General features: G+C 52.3%; 1 protein-coding gene across 1 annotated transcript in view; it reads right to left on the bottom strand.

Annotated features, from left to right (window-relative positions):
* The window catches only part of CBFA2T2 (CBFA2/RUNX1 partner transcriptional co-repressor 2), a 58,977-nt gene extending 53,953 nt beyond the window's left edge, over positions 1-5,024 (bottom strand). The window contains exon 1 of the mRNA XM_041478708.1: positions 4,968-5,024. Coding sequence (XP_041334642.1) covers positions 4,968-4,995 — 28 coding nt within the window. The 5' untranslated portion in view covers positions 4,996-5,024. The remainder of the gene's footprint in view (positions 1-4,967) is intronic.
* Between the last annotated feature and the right edge of the window lie 15,280 nt (positions 5,025-20,304).

A 20,304-nucleotide genomic window follows, 5' to 3' on the forward strand; every position in this document is an offset into this window, starting at 1 on the left:
ATGATGTCAGAAGATAAACCCCATCAGCGACCCGCGACCCGCTGCCAGGGCTGCAAATGTTTTGAGGGATTTTTTTCATCTCCCCTCAAAGTTCAGCGCTTTCCAGTCACAATTCATCAGTGGCTTCTTGGCCCCCAACAAAGCTAATCCTGAAGGAGGAGGAGATGGAGGGAAGGCTCCTTCAGCAGATCTGCCAGACGGGTGTTTTCATGCAAACGAGCTCGCACAACAGGGGAGGAACAGAGGAACATTTGACTTCTTTGTGTTTTAACATCTTGGCTCTGGTACCTCCCCTGCACAACTACCTGCCCTCAACTAAGATAAGCAAATTAATCTCATCTGCACCTGGAAATGCCGCAGGCTGAGCTTTCCCCATACTTTGAAAAAGTGCTAAATTAACTTTCTGCTTAGCCAAGACCCAGGGAATACAGCCACAAAATACTGCAGCCCACAATACTCACCTAAGAAAAGGAAGCTGCCTGTGCCCCAAGCAGACAACCAGGAGTTCTGCCTGCCCAGGACCATGTGTGACCCTACAGCTGTACCCCACACTACAGCCACTGTTCCACCTCTGTTGGATCCAACACCTGCAGCCAGATCCGGAGAGGCTCCGCATGCACAGCTTTAAAGTAGAAAGCAAATATTTGGTTTTTTGCCAACAAACAAAAGATAGCCGGGATGCAATGAGCTGTCAGGCCCATTTGTGTGCTCACCACTGCTGTTAAGGCGATTGAAGAGTCTCTGCTGACCAGGTGGGGGTCAGGAAGGGTCCCTGGATTGGCTCCTCAGCGCTGCCAGCCTGTTGTGTGACACCAGCCCAGTCCCACCAGTGCCAGGAACTTGATCCAGCCACCCCTCACCAGCCCACTCCTACACACCCCAAACACATACAGCCTCCCAACTTTATCTCCTTTAGGGCTTTATCCCTCTTTTCCTCCTCCTCCTGTTGCCTCCTGGCAGAAAAGGCGGGATCAAACACACACAAAGGCCAGGTGGGAGCGTGTCAGGTGACAGATTTGGAGAAACTTCCTGCTGCAGCAACCAGGTGCACTGCTAGGGAGTGAAAGCCAACTCCCAAGAGATCATGAGGATTAAAAAGTACAGATAAGCAGAGAGAAGCTGGTATTGATGCAAACAAACTGGTGTGTCTATCAAGTCCAATCTTACAGCAATAAGTCTGTAAGCATTCACTAACTATTCCTCTGATTATTTTATATCCACAGGCAAAAAAAAAGGCTAATGCTGCATTTTCCATTCAAAACCGTACCTGTAATGAGAGAATTCTGTAATATTTTTCAAATATTTTTAGCAAGCTTTGAATTGTCACCTATGGCTCCAAAGCCAAGTCAAGAGCATGCCATGTAAAACACCCTTGCAACCCAAGGCTGAGGGCTATGAGCAATGACTACCTTAAATACCAACATAAACCTACACTGGAGAAAATCCCTGCCTGAACAGTCTGATCCTTTAAATGAGCCCAAGTGTGCAAAGCATGTCATTGAAGAAAGCATGTGCAGAATTTGACCTCAAAGTCCAAGTGCCAGAAAAGTTGCTACCTGTAGAAGTTAGTACTGCTCTCTCATGAAAGGTAGTAAAGGACATTTTAATTGACTTCCAAGGACAGGGTTGATTAACCTGGAGTGCACAAATACAGTCAAAATTATGTCCAGGATACATCTGTAGCTGAATCAAACAAGGGTGTGCACGCACTCAGGATGTGGCACAAAGAGATGGGAAGGTGACAGGGATACAGGAGAAGTTTTAAGCCCCAGCCACTGGCTGGACAAACGCCCTCAGGAAAGTGGTTTTCTGCAAGAGTTCCCGGTAAATCGACAGCCTGGGTGGAAACTCTTCCCTTGAGACTTTTTACATCAGAGAGGTGAATTCACTTCTCACCTTTCTGGGTCTTACAGCCACCTCCTTCTTCTGAAGGGGAAGAGTTCACCTCTGGTTCTTGCCAGCAAGAGGGAAACCTGAGCAGTTCCCCCCTTCTCCAGTGGCTCATGGCAGCCTCTCGAGGTGCCTGTGACTCCTTGGCAGCTCAGGATGATGGAAAGCACTCTGCTCACTATTCCACTCCAGTCCTGCTTCCAACAGAGTCAACTCCACAAGCCCTTCCCGAAGTACAAACCCTTTTCGATCCTCAGAGTGCCAGCAAATCAAAAAAGTCTTTTTCTTTTCTCTGGCTGCTTTAAAACTTCAATTTATTTCATCCTCCTGAACACTGGCACAAAGGAAGAGGAACACCTAAAGCCTTTCATTTTACAGCATACGAAAATCAAGACTAAGTCCCTGAATGATCCATTTCAATTTCTGGCCATTGGAAATATCCACGTAAGAAGAGCATATTCATGAGAGCCAATATGTGCCTTAAATGATCAGGGAACATCCCAAAGTTTCCAAGCAGCGCCACATTCCTTCTTTCATTCCCCATGGTTAGTTTCACACTTTGCAACCCTGTAACACACACCCAAAGAAATCAAGCAACCTCCTGACACTGCCAGGATCTGTAAAAATCAGAAATCACTGGGCTAATGCAGATAATTAGATTTATAAAAATTATGAGTCTACAGCTGATTATTCACTTTTTTTATAAACCCCAACAGTGTTCTTGGGCTGACAATGGGTCCAAGAATCGAGTGCAAGTGTTCATACTCTTCATAGTTGGCACTAACAGGGCATCCTCACCTGATAACTACAGCATAGATCTGTGTGCTTATCTTTATAAAGCAGCTGTATGGCTCAACAGGCTCATCCTTAGCATTCCCCAATGGATGCAGGGCCACAGACACATTAAACTGAATAAAAACCTACATTCTATCTCTCACTGAGTCACTCCAAGCATTCTAGGTGCCCTCACCCTCTCCTGCCAGGGGCCTTGCTGTCCCTGCTGCCATAGGGTCAGTGACTGCTCAGTTCTGTCAGCAGGACCCAGATGAAAAGCCCTAATCACAGAATAACAGACTGGTTTGGGCTGCAAAGAACCTGAAAGACCACCTTGTTCCACCCCCTGCCATGGCAGGGACACCTTCCACTATCCCAGGCGGCTCCCAGCCCTGTCCAGCCTGGCCTTGGGCAGTGCCAGGGATCCAGGGGCAGCCTCAGCTGCTCTGGGCACCCTGTGCCAGGGCCTCAGCACCCACACAGGAAGGAATTTCTTCCTAATTTCAGAAATGCTTTAATATTGCAAAATTCAACAGCCATATACACATCCATACATTCCTGCCAGGATCCAATGAAATATTCAAAGAACTTGTCCCATGTTGCATGAAATGTCACAGCTGAGAGCAACCGGATTCACGTACCCACCCTGAAGCTATGATGGAGGCACAAGACTCCTGTCTCCCTTAACTTCAAATATTTTTAGCAGGATTTCAATGGTCTGACTCTCCTCCCTGCGCTCAGTCTCAGGGAAGCAGGGGGGGAATGTGACCAGTCTCTGCACACACCACTGAGCTGCACCACGAGCAGACACACTGGGTGGGATTTGTTTCATCCAGCTCCTCACTACCAAAGCCTAAGCCGGGCTCTTCTGGACTCTCCTTGCAGTCAATGAAAAAGCCCAGGCACCTCCAGTGAGGAATTTGTCTCATTCAGAGAGAGGTGTCTAAGCCTGGAGAGATGAATCACCCTCAGCAGCGCCTGTTTCTCTGATGTGACTTCAAAGGGAGCCTGGGGAAAGGAGACTGGGCACAGACTTTGCACAGCAGGGTTAAAGCACACGATCTCACCCGAGCTCCTTCTGTGGGGCCTTTTCTTCAGAGCTGACAAGATGAAGGTCAGGAGCCAGGTGCCCGAGCTCTCCAAAGCCACGTGGACATGGACACGGCTCTGCCACCACGGTGCTCTCCAGGCACCTGGGACACCGGCTGGCTAAACTCCACATGCCTCCACACACTGATATATTTCCAACTGCCTCACCCCATCATCTCCACACATTCTGCCCTAGGCAGCACCACAAAGTATAAAACCAACTTCTGTCACTTGGTAATTCCTTCTCCATATCGGGAATGCAGCTTTCAGAGTGGTTTCCACATTAGCATCAGCATCTATCTTTACACTGCTTCCCCATGAGCAATCACACTTCATTTTAAGATTCCTGAATTTCCTGAGCTTTGGGATGTTCTTTTAGCTGCTTTTCTCCCTTTCCTGAGCAATGACTTACCCACAGAGTCACCCTGAGGCCGTGATCCAGCCCACGTGCGATGGCCATTGCTACACACAGACATCCCGGCTCCAGGCTGCTCGCTCCCCATCCAGGATGGCTCAATTCCCATCCCAATCGCGCACAAACAAGCACGGGCCACAATACGCTCGGGAGGCTGAAACACGGTGAGAGGCACCACGTGCTCTCCTGCCAACCCCAAAGCTTTCAGAGGGCACAACACTTCCGGCAACAAACCCGGGATTTTGGGGAAATTAACGCAAATGGAGCTTTGGACAGCCACGCTCCCAGCTCCACGGAGGAGAGGAGCAGGATTTAGATGCGCAGGACTCGCACACAGGGTGCCAGGTCGCTGTGTGCCGCAGTTTGCAGCACGGGAAACACTCGCGCCAGCTCTGCCGTGGGTATTTCACTGTGGGTGTTTGCACGAAGTGTCCCAGACCCCCCAGGGAGGTGTTCCGGTGCTGGGCCGGCAATGCGGGCAGCGCCAGGCGGCTGCAAGCCCGCGTTGGCCGCAGCACCGAGGCCGGGCACTGCCGGCCCAGCCCCGCCGGGGGCTGCACCCCTTGTTCCGAAACCCCTCCAGCCTGGAAATCCCGCACAAACCCGGGCACTGCCGGGCTGGCCTTGCGGCTGGGGGTCGCCAGGCCCACACTCCGGGGCAATGAACCCGCACGGAGATAAACACACATTAATCAGAGGTGCAATTACAGCTGCGATACAAAGCGCGGGGCCCCCTCCCGCGGCCCGCTCCCCCCGGCCCGGCGCTGCCTCCCGCCCGCTCCCCGCTCCCGACTCTTACACTGGCAGCTTCCCGGGATCCCCACCATGGCCCGGATCCTCGGCGCCTCCTGCCCGGCCCGGCCCGGCCCCGCCGTGACGAGAGCGGGGCGCGGCCTCCCCCGGCCCGCCCCGAGCCGGGCGGCCGGGCCGGGAGGGCGGCGGGGTTCGGCGGGGGTTTGCGCTCGGCTGCGGCCGGTGCTGGGCTGTGACCTTCACAGAGCCGATGGGCCGCATGCCACACCTCCCCGCAGCTCTCCGGCTCCTCTCAAGGTGTAACAATACCTGTACACAACCCCAAAGGTGTTACAATTCCGGTACACACATACCCAAAGGTGCTGCAGTACCTGTACATAGTCCCAGAGGTGTTAAAACTCCTGTATACACATCCCCAAAGGTGCTACAGTACCTGTACACCCCCAAAAGATGTTAAAATTCCTGTATACACATCCCCAAAAGTGCTACAATGCCTGTACAACCCCAAAGGTGTAACAATTCCTATACACACATTCCCAAAGGTGCTAAAATCCCTGTACACCCCCAAAAGTGTTAAAATTCCTGTATACACATCCTCAAAAGGTGCTAAAATCCCTGTACACCCCCAAAAGATGTTAAAATTCCTGTATACACATCCTCAAAAGTGCTACAATACCTGTACACCCCCAAAAGATGTTAAAATACCTGCGCACATAACGCCAAATGTTTTACAATACCTGTACCCCCAAAGTGTTACAATACCTGAGGACGGATAGGTTTGTCCCCAGCCCAGCCCCAGCCCCTCAGGTGTGTCGTAGCATGACGTCCCCAGCTGGGTAATGATTAGCACTGACTCCATGATTCCAGAAGGATGATCCATCACTTTATTACACTATACTTATTGAGAAACCCATCACCCTTACAGTCTGATACAGTTTTGACCTAACTGGTCTTTGAAATCCAAACACCATCACCACTGGCCAATTAAGAAATCACCCTTTGGTAAACAAATCTCCATAACACATTCTACATGTTTACAACCACAGGTGCAGAAAGTGGAGATAAGAATTGCTTCTCATTCTTTTCTCTGATCTTCTCACAGCTTTCCCCAGGACAGTGCCTGGGGAAGTTGTGTGGCTGTTGCTCTCTGTGGAGAGAGCTGCTGCCACAAGGTGTTGTTACCAAAGTGGTTTTGCTCCCTCCTGGCACTTCCCATATTCCAAGCTCACCTCTAAACCACACCCACAGTGTGTCCCAGGGAGTCGTGCTGCAGTCAGACATCCTTGGCAAAGGTGAGATGTGTTTCCTCTCCTACAAGCCAAAGCTTTCACTGCATGGATACCTCAAAACAGGGAAATGCCAGAGTCTGGGATCACGAGAGCTTCACTGATAGCCTGAGACTCCTATTCAGGGTTTGTCAAGGCTGCAGTCTCATAGAATCATGGAATATCCTGAGCTGGACCCCCAGGATCACCCAGCCCAGCCCCAGCCCTGCCCAGACCCCCCAACAACCCCAGCCTGGGCACCCCTGGCAGCGCTGTCCCAGCGCTCCTGGAGCTCTGGCAGCCTCGGGGCCGTGCCCATTCCCTGGGGAGCCTGGGCAGTGCCAGCACCTCTGGGGAAGAACCTTTCCTTTATGATGAAGTCCAGTCAGCATCTGAAAATGAAGCACAGCTTTGCTCCCATCCTGGAGGGATTTGCCATTTTAGGTGTTCTCTGGCTAGCTGAAAATATGCCAGCTAGGTCAGGAATGCCCCAAAATACTTGGGAATAGCTGTAGGAGGGAGATATGTGCCTGTAAATTGGGTTATAGCTAGGGTTTCCTTTCCCAGCAATAAAATATGTATGTGGTCCTGGAAGCAGGGCCAGGACCCGGTCTCCTGCCCGAGGGAGATGTCTTCACCAGTTACCAAGTCATGCTGGTACCAGTGTGGCTATGGATGCCCTGCTTCAGCCTAGGAAGAGCTTGCTCCAGTGAAAGAGAGCTCTTGGGATGTGGCAGGAGATCCAACCTGGCTGCTCTAAGGCACTGTCCATGGCCTCAGGTCACTGCCTGTTTAATCAAGGCATTGAGATCTGTGAGGCCTCCTCGGGGACAAAAGGGCACACGGGTCAGGACTGCTGTTTCCAGTAGAACCATGCTCCCAGCAAACTGGTTTGACCTGCCCCAGCTCTGGGCTGGTGGTTGCTGGCAGCAGCCCCTGGCCAGCCCAGCCCTGAGCTCAGCAGTGTTTCACTGCTGATGCTCAGCCAGCCACAGGCTCCGTTGGAGTTTGCTGGCCAGGAACAGGCATCTCTTGGGCCCAGATGTCCCAGGATGGAGCAGATCCAAATTTGCACTGGAACGACATGGCCATCCATGCAGTCCCATTGTCTTGGTTTTAACTTTGTGGCTTTGCCTGCCCCCCGGCCCCTCTCTGCCAGAGCCCGCATCCTCCGCGCCGCTCTTATCTCCTGCCGTGCTGGCTGCAGCTTGGCTCTGGCCTGTGTTTGCCACCACTTCATTTCTGTGTCATCTACAGCCTCGATGGAGCCAGCTTGACACCGGTCAAGCAGAAAGGGCCATTGTGTGGGGCACTGATAAGGGCTTTGTTTTTATTTAGCTGGTCTTTAAAGCCCGTGAAGCTCCTTGGAGAGTGGCAGGCTGGGCTCCTTCAGAGCCCACGGTGATGGAAGCAGCTTCCCAAGACACCTGAATGTGCCAGTCACAGCCTGGCATCTCCCTGAGGCTCACCCAGGTCGGAGCACTCTTTGTGCTGAGGGCACAGGAGATGGAACTGCTGTGGTGACAGTGTGGGGCTGTTGCTGCCCTGCTCCATGTCCCATCCCTCCAGAGCACCACAACCCTGAGAGACAAGCCCTGGCGTGAAGTGTCACTGCTCGGCTTGAGGAGAGGGTGATGAGGACTGGGAGAGCAAAGTAGAGCACTGGGATGTGCCGGGGAAAGCTTTGAAGGAGCAGCAAATGTATTTTCATCTTCTTTTCTCTTCCACAGCTTTGATGGTGCCCAAGGTGAAGCCATGGAGGGCACAGGGCAGCTTCATGATAGGGTCTGTATTGCTGCTTGATTTCTAAAGATGGAACAGCTTCTTTGGAAACCCCAGAGAGGAGAGAGTTGTCTAAATAATACTCCTGGAATACCAAGAAAAGGTACACAGGAAGCTTGGTCTGGCAGGCCTCAATGCTGATGAAGGGTGTAGCTGCTCAGGACAGCAGTTTTAGGCACATTTCCATAAGTTTATGTCACTTCCCCACAGAAGCAGGGTCATGGTTGAAATGAAGCCATCCTGCTGCTCCTCCAGCAAGTGTCTTCCAGGGAGAGGAAATGGTGTGAGCAGGGAGTGGGATCTCTGTGCTCTCAGATGAGTGGTGCCTGGTCATGGGTGAGATGGGAGCATGGTCTTGCAGGGAGGATGAGCTCCAGAGCCTGATGTTCTGGGAGCAAGGGCAGCACAGGAGACACCCTCTGCACACCCTGCCCTGCAGGGAGCTCTCCTTCCCCACCTCCACCTCCCCAGATTTTAAGCCATACAGAGAGCTGAGCTTGTCTCCTGCTCTGGAAGGAACAACAGCCATCAAATGTAGGTGTCAGATGCAATTTTTCCTCTGCTGGTACATTGCTAGACAGAGCAGGGTTTATTTGCTCCAAGAGAAAAAAACCCACCCAGGCTTTATGAGTCTGGATTTCTGTGCTGCGTCCAACCGAGCAACACCTGTTCACTCAGCTGATGCTGCTGTATGTCCTTGAAATAGGCTGGTGGATGAGAGAAGAGACTCTACAGGCATGTGGACCTCATTTGGAACCCTTTTCTTTTTATCACTTGAACACATCATGTATTTGGGACAAGAAAAAGACTTAGCTGAGTGCAATGTGTGGGGACACACATGCTGGAGAGGTAGATATATAACAGATATATATGTCTCAGTATTTATATGCATCTATCACACCCCAGTGAGCAGCTACAGTTTTGCAAACAGCATTTTTAGGACTATAAATACACAGCCACTATACAGGGTATGTATCTATAGCCAGTAAACAACCAAAATATTCATACATGCCCTTCAAAAGTCAAGAGGTGCTCCCACCCTCTTCAGAACATTGAATTGGATATCAGGCAGTTGGGTCACAGACACTTTTTCCATGGTGAATTCTCGATCAGGTGCACAGGGAATGGTGCTTGCTGTAGGAGCAGGTGCTTGGCCTCTGCTCTGGTTATTTGCTGCCATCTCACAGCTCAGCTCGTGCCATGCTGAGTGAGCTGTGCTTTGAGGATGGAGTTTTTTCAGTTCTGTTTGCTGTCCTGCCACATCCTTACCCCTACCTGAGCACTGATGGGAAGCACCATTCTGGGTTTGGTCCCCATCCTTCAGCTCATGCAGAAGTTCTACCAAAGGGAACAGCATGGACAGGAGGGACATGGAGCTGTTGGAGCGAGTCCAGAGGAGTGATCAGGTCCAGACCAAGGTGATCAGAGGGATGGAGCAGGTCTGCTATGAGGAAAGGCTGAGAGAGCTGGGATTGTTCAGCCTGGAAAAGAGAGGCTTCAGAGTGAGCTAATGGTGTCCTTTCAGTACCTAAAGGGAGCCTGCAAGAAAGATGAAGAGAGACTGTTCACAAGGGCTTGGAGGGACAGAACAATGGGGAATGGCTTCAAACTGAAAGAGAACAGGTTTAGATTGGGATACTGGGAAAAAATCTTTCCGTGTGAGGGTGCTGAGGCCCTGGCACAGGGTGCCCAGAGCAGCTGGGGCTGCCCCTGGATCCCTGGCAGTGCCCAAGGCCAGGTTGGACAGGGCTTGGAGCAGCCTGGGGTGGTGGAAGGTGTCTCTGCCCATGATGAGAACGAGATGATCTTTAAGGTCCCTCCAACCCAAACTCACTCTGATTCTCTCATTTTATGAGACTTCATGGCCTGGAGTCCCCCCTGAACAAAACCAACAGACACAGGGGGCTGCAGGCTGCTGAGCTGGAGGGAGCGAAGGTCTCATCTGATGGCTGTGTCCCTGGGTGGAGCAAGTTCTGTCAGGCAAAGATGTATGGCCAGCCTTGCTCCCCACAGCCTTGTCCTGCCTCTTCCTCACCCCATTGCTGCCCCCTCCCAGTTCCCACACCAGCTCTGTCCTTCCATTTCCTCTACAGTGAGGGCAGATCTGTGGCAAGGATTAATGGCTTTGATCAAAGACAGCAAACACAAAAGCAAGAGGGAACGTTGTTTGGAAATCTCTCATCTCACAGGTATTTGTAGCTCTAAAAATGCTGAAAAAAAGTCATTACTGTCATAGAAATGAGTGAGAAATAAGATAAAGGATTTCTCTCACAGGGCAGGCCAGAGCACCCTGCCTGCTTCCTTTGCTGGGAACTGGTTTTCCAAACAAGGAAAAGAGAAAGTTCAGTGCAGGCATCATTAACAGAGTGAGAACTGAGTGAAAGGAGAGCGAGGCAGATGGTGCCAGAAGGGAGGTCTGGAGTTTCCCAAGGTCAGTCCTGGTGGCTGGTCAGTGTTTCTCCTGGCACAGTGTGAGTGGTCAGCATTGCCAGGAGAGGCAGTGTGTCCAGGGGGAGGGGATGGGATCTCATTGAGCAAAAACTTCTGGAGGAGGGGATGGCTGGGATGAGACATGAGACCTGTTCAGCAGGTGGGAGGCAGAGCACACAGCGGCTGTCAAGCCCAAACAGGCAATAATTCCGTGATAAAATCTTGGGCCATTATTTATCATGCTGGTCCCTTTCTTCAAACACCAATGTTTGAGCATGAGGGTGTCCAGCCCAGCTCAGAAGCTGTAATCCTGTCCCTGAAACTATCTCGCATCTTCCTTGTTTGTATATTCAAGCTGATGGGTGCCTGCTGCAGCCATAAAGAGGCTGATACTGTTTTGAATATCTTATTTGTTTTCCAGAGGCCATCTGGCTGCATTTCTTCATTGTCTGAGAAAGCAGTGACACTGTAAGTGCTGCATTACCCAAAAAATGCCCTGTGCTGGGAGAGTGAGTGACTGGAGAGGCAGAAAAGGGACGTGTGACCACTCAGCAGTTGCAGCTGTGCATCAGGGCTGTGCATGACTCTATGAGGTCTCTCAGCATCTGACTGAGAGGAGCAAACTCTCTGCTCAGGACCTCGGGAGCCAGCCAGCAGCTCCTGTGCCATGTCATCAGCTTGTCCACATCATCAGCTGGCCAGGCACCCCCAGCTTGTGCAGCTCAGGGTTTCAGCTCTGGGTGTCCCACCCAGTGCATGCAGACTGGGATGGCTGCTGGGATCCACAGACCTGCTCCCAAGGGAGCAGTGAGGGAGCTCAGTGCCAGGCAGGATCAGGCCAAGGTGATCAGACTCCAGTGCCTGGCAAGAGCTGAGGAAAGGCCAGCCCTCACACTGGTTTGGACTCGTCAGAGGATAATTCCCTGGTTGCCTTGCTTTTGGTGTGTGAAGGCAGGGACACCACCCAGCCTTGGGGACACAAACCCACAGTGTGGTTTGGTGCCATTCAGGAACCTGCAGCCACAAAACTGCTCAAACTTTTAACTTTGCAGCCTCAATCCAGCCCCTTGTCACGCTCGGAGCAGCCCCGAGCTGAGCCCTGCCTGGCCGTGCAGGCTGCCTGCCATCTGGCACAAGCAGGGCCAAGGAGAGTTAAATAAATGTTAAATACACACTAATGCCATGTGACACCAGCAAAAGGCAGTGAGTTCAAGCTGCAAGAGTCTGCTTATGTAAACAGCATCCTGAAATTAATATTTACCTTTTAAAACAAACAGATATTTGGGGTGTTTCACAGCCTTTCTGCCTAGCAGATGCCAAGAACAACAGCTTGGTACTGCAGGGAATTGGCTTGACAGCTCAGGGGACAGTAAACTCTCCACCAGTCTCCAGACTGCGAGGTCAGAGCCAGTCCCTCTCTTTTCAAGCAGATAAATTCGCACAAGTGCCAGATTAATCTTTGCTCAGGGGCTGCGACCTCTAATGAGGAGTGGGAGCCACCCCGACGTCGCAGGCGGGGAGCAGGATTGGAGCGGCAGATGGGCTGGGGATGAAGGATTTGGGGATGCTCGGAGCAGTCCCTTGTCCCCAGGGCCCTGGGGAGGCAGAAGGGCAGTCCCGTGCTGCTCCTTGGGTGGCAGCATCGCCACCAGCCTGGCTGCTGTGCTCCCTTCCAGCTAGACCTGCACCTGGGGGTAAATCCCATCGTTTCCCTAAGCAGTGATGGTTTTGCAAATCACCACCACAGCCCCTGTCAGAGCACAGCCAGGCTTGGGGATGTTGCTCACACACCACAGCTTCTGCTGCTCCTCCATGAAGGCATTGTGGCCATCCCCATCCTCATGCGAGCACCCAGCACTTTTTGGGGTTTGCTATGTTATTTTAAAACATTTTTTATCATTTTCCAGCAACGGGATGTGAGTGGCCACAGCCACAAAGCAAAAGTCAGCTGCCACCTTGGAGGTGTTGGGCAGTAAACAGCAAATGAGTAGAGGCTGGAGTAGGAGCCTGATTTTGGGTTTAACAGGATACTTTTTGTTGATGTCTGAAGCAGAAGGAAATTTTGGTGTGTTTTGCAGCTCATGACTTCTACCATCATGCCCTGTTGGATTTTATTTGAGCCCTCTGCTCCTAACGCACCTTCATCCCATGGTGCTTCCATCCTCCTCCTCCCAGCTCAGGATCACTCTTCCCTCTTGGCTAGGGTGCTGATCCCCTCACATTCCTGCCTCTGCCTCTGGGTGCACTTTTCCCAGAGGATTTTGGGGTGGCGTGGCTGTGCAGGGTCCATGCTCACAGCCACCATGTGCCTGTCCTGGTGCTCAGCTGGCTCCTACTTTGGATTTTCAACTCCCTCCAGCAGATTCTTGGTGATTTTTCACCCTCCCATGGAAGGGGAGAAAGGAGATATGGGATGCTGATGCACCAGGGCTCAGAGCAGAGCTGGGAATTCCAAATCCATCCCTCCAGCAGCACACAGATCCCACAGACATTGTCCCATTGTGAGGGGACACCTGGCTGCCACCCACTCTAGGATGACAAAGTGACAGCACTTTCTGGGGCCGTTCCCTGCCCTGGCAGGGCAAAGCAAACCCACTGACAGACAGTGCGTGGGTGGGAGGATGTGGGGAGGCTCTGTCACCCTGCAAAACAAAAACCAGCAGCGACTCCAGCCTGGCTGCCGTGGGGCCCCGCCACAGGCACGGGGGTGATGGGGACTGATCAAACAGATGACACCCCAAAAGTGACAGCAAGGCAAGCTGAGCTAGCTAAACCACATGAAGTTTAGGGTGCTCGGGTGCCAGGGAGGGGCTGCAGCCAGCCTGGGGTGTTGAGCCTTTCCAGAGTGGCTGTGCCGGAAAAACGAGTGTGTTTGTGTAGGGTTCGTGTTGAATGCCTCTTTCTTTTGAAACCTAATCCTCTTTGCATTGGAACTGCTGACAGTGCTTGTCAGGGCTTGCAGTGGCGGTGATTTAAAAGGTGATAGCGAGCGGTAAGGAATCCATCTGCCCCGCCGAAGTGACTCGGGGAGCCGCGGCTCAGCGCTGGGCAGCGGGGCTGGCGATGCCACCAGGGCGCTGTGACAGCGGCACCCCCAGGACGGGCCCTGGGCTGCTCCCCGACTTCCCTCCCTTCAATTAGCTCAGCTTGCTGACGAGGTCAGCCAAAGTTGAGCTGGAGAAAGAGGGGGAGTTTTTCTACTGAGTGACAGCTTCAGGCTAAAACTGGGGGGATGTGATCGGGTCACTGCCAGGTCTGTGGGGACATGGGGACAGGACACCATGGGTGGGTCTGGGGAATGCCACCAGCCCTCCTGCTTCCCAGGTCCAGCTCCAAAGGGGGTGTCCAAAGCACTCTTATTGTGCACCACACCTCAGCACCCCTTACAAATAAATTAAAACTCAGTTATGATGTTTGGTGCACGGTAATGGGGTGTCAATTTTTCCTTAGTAGTGGCTGATATATATCAAACAGACCTGTCATCTCTGCTATCAAAATGAATGGGTAAGTTGCATTTTACATGAAAGCCTGAAAACCAAGGCTGCAAATAGGCAGATTCAAATAATCCTCTCTGAACTGGAGAAAAGAAAGACTGGAGTTTTGAGGAGGAGCCATGCCCCATATAAACAGGGATGTTTTCAGAACTGGCAGGGAGCACAACTCCATATTTCTTCAGGGAATTAACCACAGAGCTTGGTTAGGGGTGATGGATTAGAAGAAGGTTTCCTGCCTGCTGATTTTGACCATGGACTTCAGTCACTTTGCCTGCCTGTGACCAGCTTCACCAAGGGTTTTGTGCGAGGATTTCTGCACCCTGGGGTTTCCAAGGAATAATTTTATACTACAGAAGAATAATATAAAAGAAACCTTTATATATAGGAACATAAAACATTTAAATATGAATATATAAGAACATACAACATTTAAATATGAATATATAATTTATGTAGAATATATATCTATATATATATAGATATATGTGAGATTTAATTTCTTATCCAAACCAAACCAAAGAGCAGCAATTCTGTTACAGGTAGTGAGAGCTGAAAAGGATGGAGCTGAGGGAGGGGTTTAGCTGAGGATGATGGTTGGATATGAACCCCCCAGGCTGTTCCCCTGCACCTCCAGCACCTCTGCCCACCCTTCCATGTGCCCCCAGACCCAGGAGGGCACAGGGCAGCTGCTGTCCAGGCTGGGGGGCTCCTGGAGCACCTGCAGTCTCTCCGTGCAGCCAGAAGGAGTGGTGGGAGCATTTCCAGGCTGCAGAGATGTCCTGCAGAGGGGCATGGCAGCTCAGGATGCTCTGCCCAGTGCTTGGCACATGCCATGGCTGCAGCTCCATGCCTGGCCTCCTTCCCACGGAGATGGCTTTCCTAGAAAGCTCTGCCTGCTGCTGTGCCCTGGCCCCCTCAGCAGACACGCCATCGCCTGAAGGCGAGCAGGAGGGGGCCCAGCAGTGCCAGGACATCCTTCCATCCCTTCCATCCCTTCCAGGGGCTGATGATCCCAAAATAAGACCTGCTGGAGCACCCAGCTGTGCTTGGGTTTGAGTGTGTATGGACACGTGGCTGTGCCCATCCTGCCCTGCAACATCACCTGGCACTGCCGAAAGGCTTCGGGTGATGAGGGAATATGCACAATGCAGTCAGGTTATCACTTCTTTTTTAATAGCTTTTAGGGTAAAAAATAATCCAGGACCACTCCAGGAATTAACAGTAGTTGTTATAGCTGAGCCTTGAAGGCAGCCTTCTCTCCCAGCCTTCTCCTGCCCTGGGTCCTCTGGGCTGGGGCTCACAGCCCTGGACTGCTGGGCCATGTGGCACAGGGTGGCTTCAGCTGGAGCAAGGGGACATTCCAGCTGGGCAATGTCCTGTGTTAATTTGGCTGGAAATTCATTTTGGAAAAGAGGGGGGAACAAGTGTGTGACATTTTCCTTCCAAACTCAGGCTTCGCTTTATGTGCTCAACCGTGGAGCTGGAAATCAGCAGAAATTGAAATAATGAATTTCACTGTTACTGACTTAAAAAAAAAAAAAAAAATCCATTAACTGGCAAATTCTGAAATGTCATGATTTTTCCGGCTGTTCAGCACAAAAACCAATCTGGAAGTGTCAGTATCCGAGCCCCCAGCAGCCCTGTGATCCTGACTGGCTCCAGAGGCTCCGGTGGATCCCGTTGGGTCCCCGTTTGCTTTGGCTTCCTCGGGGAGGCCCCTTGGCTGCACCCCATGTCTTTAGCAGGACATCGGCCTTGCTGCCGTCTCCCAGTGGCACCTGGGGCTCTGCCCATAGCACCAGAAGGGTGAGGGGGTTTTTTGGAAGTCCTGGCTGGACCACCCTGGTGGATCAGTGATGCAGTACCTGCCCCAGGAGTGTGCCTTTCCCGACCGGAGCCGGACCCACGGGCAGCCCGGGGTGCCCTGGGAGCAGCCAGCTCCACCCGGGAGTGGTGGGGAGCACAAAGCCCATATCAGCAATGATTTCCTGACAAACAGTGCGGCTCATTGTCTGTTCTCATTTATAAACTGCTCCACACCAGCCATCTGATATCCATTATTACAATTACAAACAACCCACAGTAACTCTCCAGCTGGTCAGCTCCATCCTAACAGCACTGCAGCCATTCAAGGATGCCATATGGTATCAGAGTTTCCAAAGCAGCATTGTCAATCAGCCTTATTAATTTCTGAGTTCATTTCTTTTCCTTTTAGGGATATATTTTTTCCTTTCTTTCTATATAAGACAGAGACACTTCTCTGGCCTCAATTTGGAATATGCAGCTTGACAGAATAATTGAAACATCTACATCTCCAAGGCAGCTGGCAGGGAAAGGAAGAGCCTGAACTCTGTGAGCAGCCCCCCGAGTACTGGTGCTCATGCAAGACCTCCAAGTGTCTCTTCCCATCTATACCCCAGTGCGTGCCACGAGAATATTAAAAACCCATTAGATCTGGAGTGCCGGACATGGCTGGCTCTTTACTGCAGATGGAGGGTTGCTAATGGCCATTTCTCTTCGATCTCTGAGTCTCCTTTGAGCTATATTTATTTTTTCCCCAACATTTTGGAGCCTACGGGTGGTGTCATTGGAGTCGGTTGGAGATGCTGAGATGCTGCCAGTTCTGCTCGTGCCCGTCCTGTGGTGAGCAGGAGCTTGGGAGTATCCCAAGGTGATTCCCAACTGGATGGACTCTTCCTTTGAGGTGATTTCTGGATGATTTCTGGTGATTTTGTGCCTGGCCACTTCCGTGTGGCACCACTGTACAGTGTATCTGTCACAGTGTCACTGTGCATGGTGCTGAGGGAAAGGGCTGTGCTGGATGTGCCATTCCCAGCCCTGCAAACATCCAGGCACTGCACCACAATCACTGGCTGCAGGGACTGCTGGGCCTTACTTTTTGCTTTGCTTTTGTATTTGTAAGCAAAATCAGCCATCACCCAGAGAAGATTTCTTTCCTCGCTCGAGGCAGCAGGATTTTGTGGCTCTGAAGTGCTCAGCTCCAGCCAAAGCTCAGCACCTGAGCTCCTCCAGGATTTTCCTTCCCTGGGGGTGGGATAGAAGTGATGGGACAAATGGAGTGGAGACCTTTCAGGATGAGACATGGGCACCCTCAAAGTGTTCCTGTGAAAATGTCCCCACACACTTTCATGTATTTTCCCTCCCCAGCTGACTGTGTGGTGTTCACAGCTGGAGCAAAAGCTTCCTGTCAGGATGTGGGTGCCTCCAGCAGCACCCCAAACATGCTGGGCTGAGGGTACCCACACCTGGCAGAGCTGCTCAGTGCAGGATTTCACTCCTGGCAGTGATACATTGCCAGGGAAGAGGAATCAGGCTGAGAAGAGAGAGGAAGGTCCAGTGGCTCCTTGTGCCGTGGCGGGTGAGAGCAGCAGGTTTTGGGGCCGTGCATTATGCAGATCATGGGGGATTATGCAAAATCTCTTTGTTCATCCTCCCTGTCAAGGGCAAAGAGCTCTGTGGGGCCAGGGCAGTTTGGAGGGCACATCTGCAGCTGCACAGATGGTGACACCAGGGCTCCAGCCACCGGAGGAGGACATCCCCTGACTCCCTGTTGCACAGCCCCTACGGGCATTTCCTCATTGCTGTTAGCTCTTGGGAGCCCAGAGAGGATCCAGCAGCAAGCCAAGGCTCAGCCCAGCTGTGCCAGGGGCTCTGCTCCTTCCCAGAGCTGTGGGCAGTGCCCACCTGCGGAGGGAAGCGCAGGGAATGTGTCAGGCTCTGGAGCAGCATCCCTCAATGACAGCTGTCACAGTGCAGCATCAGCCCTGCAGTGCCTCCACCCACGGGAAGTGCAGGGTATGGTGCTCCTCCTACCTGTGGTGTGGGCTGGGAGCCCCTGTGACACAGCTATCCCTTACTGCCATCATTTTTGTCTGATGCAGTGCACACACTTTCAAGAGTACACTGAACAGGGTGGATTGTCTGATTTATCTGTGATAACAAAATAACTTTTATTTTGGTTGCTGTTTCACACTTGTTTGGCCCCCAGCACAGTCCCTGTTCCCACCCGGGTCTCTTCAGCCGTGGTTTGGTGTCCAGCTCGCACTGCCATGGGGGCACTGCCAGGCATGAGGTGCAGTCCCAGAGGGCAGGGGAGGTTGTGTCTGCATGGATGAATTCCCACCCCCAGCTGTGCCCTCATCTCACCTGATGTGGCTCGTGGTGCTGCTGTGATGGGGCAGAAGCCTGAGGCCCTGCTGGTACCTGTGGTACCCTCATGGGCTGGGTTTATGTGGAGTTTCCATCTGGCTATTCCCTACCCTCAGGTTCTCTCCAGTGTGCAGGGGAAGGTTTCACAGCCCTGTTTACATGGACAGCCAGTCAAAGTTCACTCTGCTCCATTTCTCTGCTGCTTGGAGTTTGGCTCTGTTGTTCCCCTGCATTTTCACCAGGACTGTACATCCCAGCCTTTGATCCCAGCTCTTGTCCCTGGCCAGGTGTTGGGGCCTTTCCAGGAGGGCTGGAAGGCTGGGGTTGGTTTTGATCCCCAGCAGCAATGGGTAGGACCCCTCTCCCTCACTCAGCACTGTCCACCCTGAGCTTCTCTTCCCCTTTCACCGTCTCTCCACAGGACACACAGACCTCCTTTTCCTTTGAGCTTCTGAATTTGTGACATTTTGCTTGATTTTCCCCCTCTGTCGCCTCTGGCTCCCACGTGAACCACCCCATGCCTTCTGCAGAAGGCTCCTTGCTTGCTCCGAGTCTCTCTTGCCATGGCCATGGGGATGTTGGTGCCTCCTGGCTCAGCCCCTGCCCTGTTCCTCCTGCTAAAGTGACACAGATTATTGTGTCCCTCATGATGTGACAGTCACACTTACAGAGCCTGGCCTTGGGCAGCTCCATTGTTTCCCCAGATTCTCTGTGACACTTGTCCAGAGGAGTCCTCGTGCCTCTGACACTTCCCACAGGCTGGGAATGCATTGGGAGAGCCTCTGGGATCTCCTGTGTGTCCCCCTAGCCCACTGCTGTGGGGCCATGTGGTGCCCTGTGACCATCCCACAGCAGAGAGCCACTGCCCCAGGGTTGGCTTTTCCTTTTTCCCCATCCCTGATGCAAACCTGCAGTTATCCCTTTGCTCCCTGAAATGTGTCCAGTTGCTGAACCTCTTCTCTTTCATGACTCTACCCAGCACTAAGACTCCAGGATCCACACTTGCTTTTGCTTGAAGGTTGTTCAGGATATTTTTGCCCCACAATTTTTTTTTTTTCCTGTGGGATTTTGCTGTTTTCTCAGCATTCTTCAATTACGATTTCACATACTTCCAGAAGCTGACTCACTGCTGACACCATCTTTTCTGAGGATCTGAAGGGAAAGCCAAGCCAACATGACTTTCTGGTCTCATTCCTTGCTTCCTTCTGCTCTAGCCCTTCCTGACAGGCATGGTTCCCTGTGTGCCAGTGCTTCCTTGGGAACACCTCCCCACGAGCACAGAGCACCCCTTGGTTCATGCACCATGTGGCCGTGGTGCCCTGGCCCAGTCCTGCCATCACCTGTATCCCTTTCCAAAGGGCTCAGAGCACAGGTTGGGCAGGGGAAGCTCTACACTATCACTGCTCCTGACTGTGATTGCAATTTATGCTCACATCAGCAGAGGAGAGAATATTTCCCTTTTTCTCCCCAAGCTCTTGAGGGTGTTAAGAGAAAAAAATCCGCTCTGCCAGCTGCTCTGCCTGGAGCTTCCCGCACCAGGGATGGGGAGACAAGTGGGCAAGGGCATGATGCCAAGGTCAGCATTTGCTCCAATGCCTGCCCCATGCCAACTTTCCAAGAAATTCTGCAGCAGGAAAGGAAAAAAAAAAACCAAAGAACAACGTAATTTTTTCATTTGCAGCTGGAGCAAGGCCAGATTTTGCAGCAGAACATTTTTTTGGGTGAAAATGGAGCCGTTGTCTTCTGGCCAGAACTTGTTGAATGGCCCCAGCCCGGACACCACTGGGGAATGGCAGAGGCAGGGCTGGGACATTGAGCTGAGGGGCAGCAGCCGCTGCCTGCTGGGTTTTGGGGCACAGCCTGGTCCCAGAGGGTCCCCTGTGAGGTGCCACCAGAGGGGACTGGCCGCCTCTGCTGCGGTCTGCGATCACAACTCTGCTTTGAAAACTCTCCAGTGCTTTGTTCTCCCCCTGATACAATCCATTTGGAGCAAATGCAGTCTCGGAGCATCTTGCCAAGCCCGCAAGCTTTGGGGAGGGCGGCTGCTGCGAAGCATTAGCGGCAGATAAGGCCTCCTCGGGGACGGCTGGCTGGATGAAGGGAGGGAGGGAAGGAGGGAGGGAGGGTCTCACCTCGCCTTGTCCTGGCCCGGGGACTTCACTGACAGGGCAGCCAGGGAATGCCAGCTTCTGCCTCGGCTCCTTCATCGAATTCATCCCGCCACTCTCCTGTTCCCTCACCT

The sequence above is a fragment of the Pyrgilauda ruficollis genome, unplaced genomic scaffold (genome assembly GCF_017590135.1).
Source record: "Pyrgilauda ruficollis isolate IOZ18807 unplaced genomic scaffold, ASM1759013v1 scaffold46, whole genome shotgun sequence".
NCBI classification, from domain to species: Eukaryota; Metazoa; Chordata; class Aves; order Passeriformes; family Passeridae; genus Pyrgilauda; species Pyrgilauda ruficollis.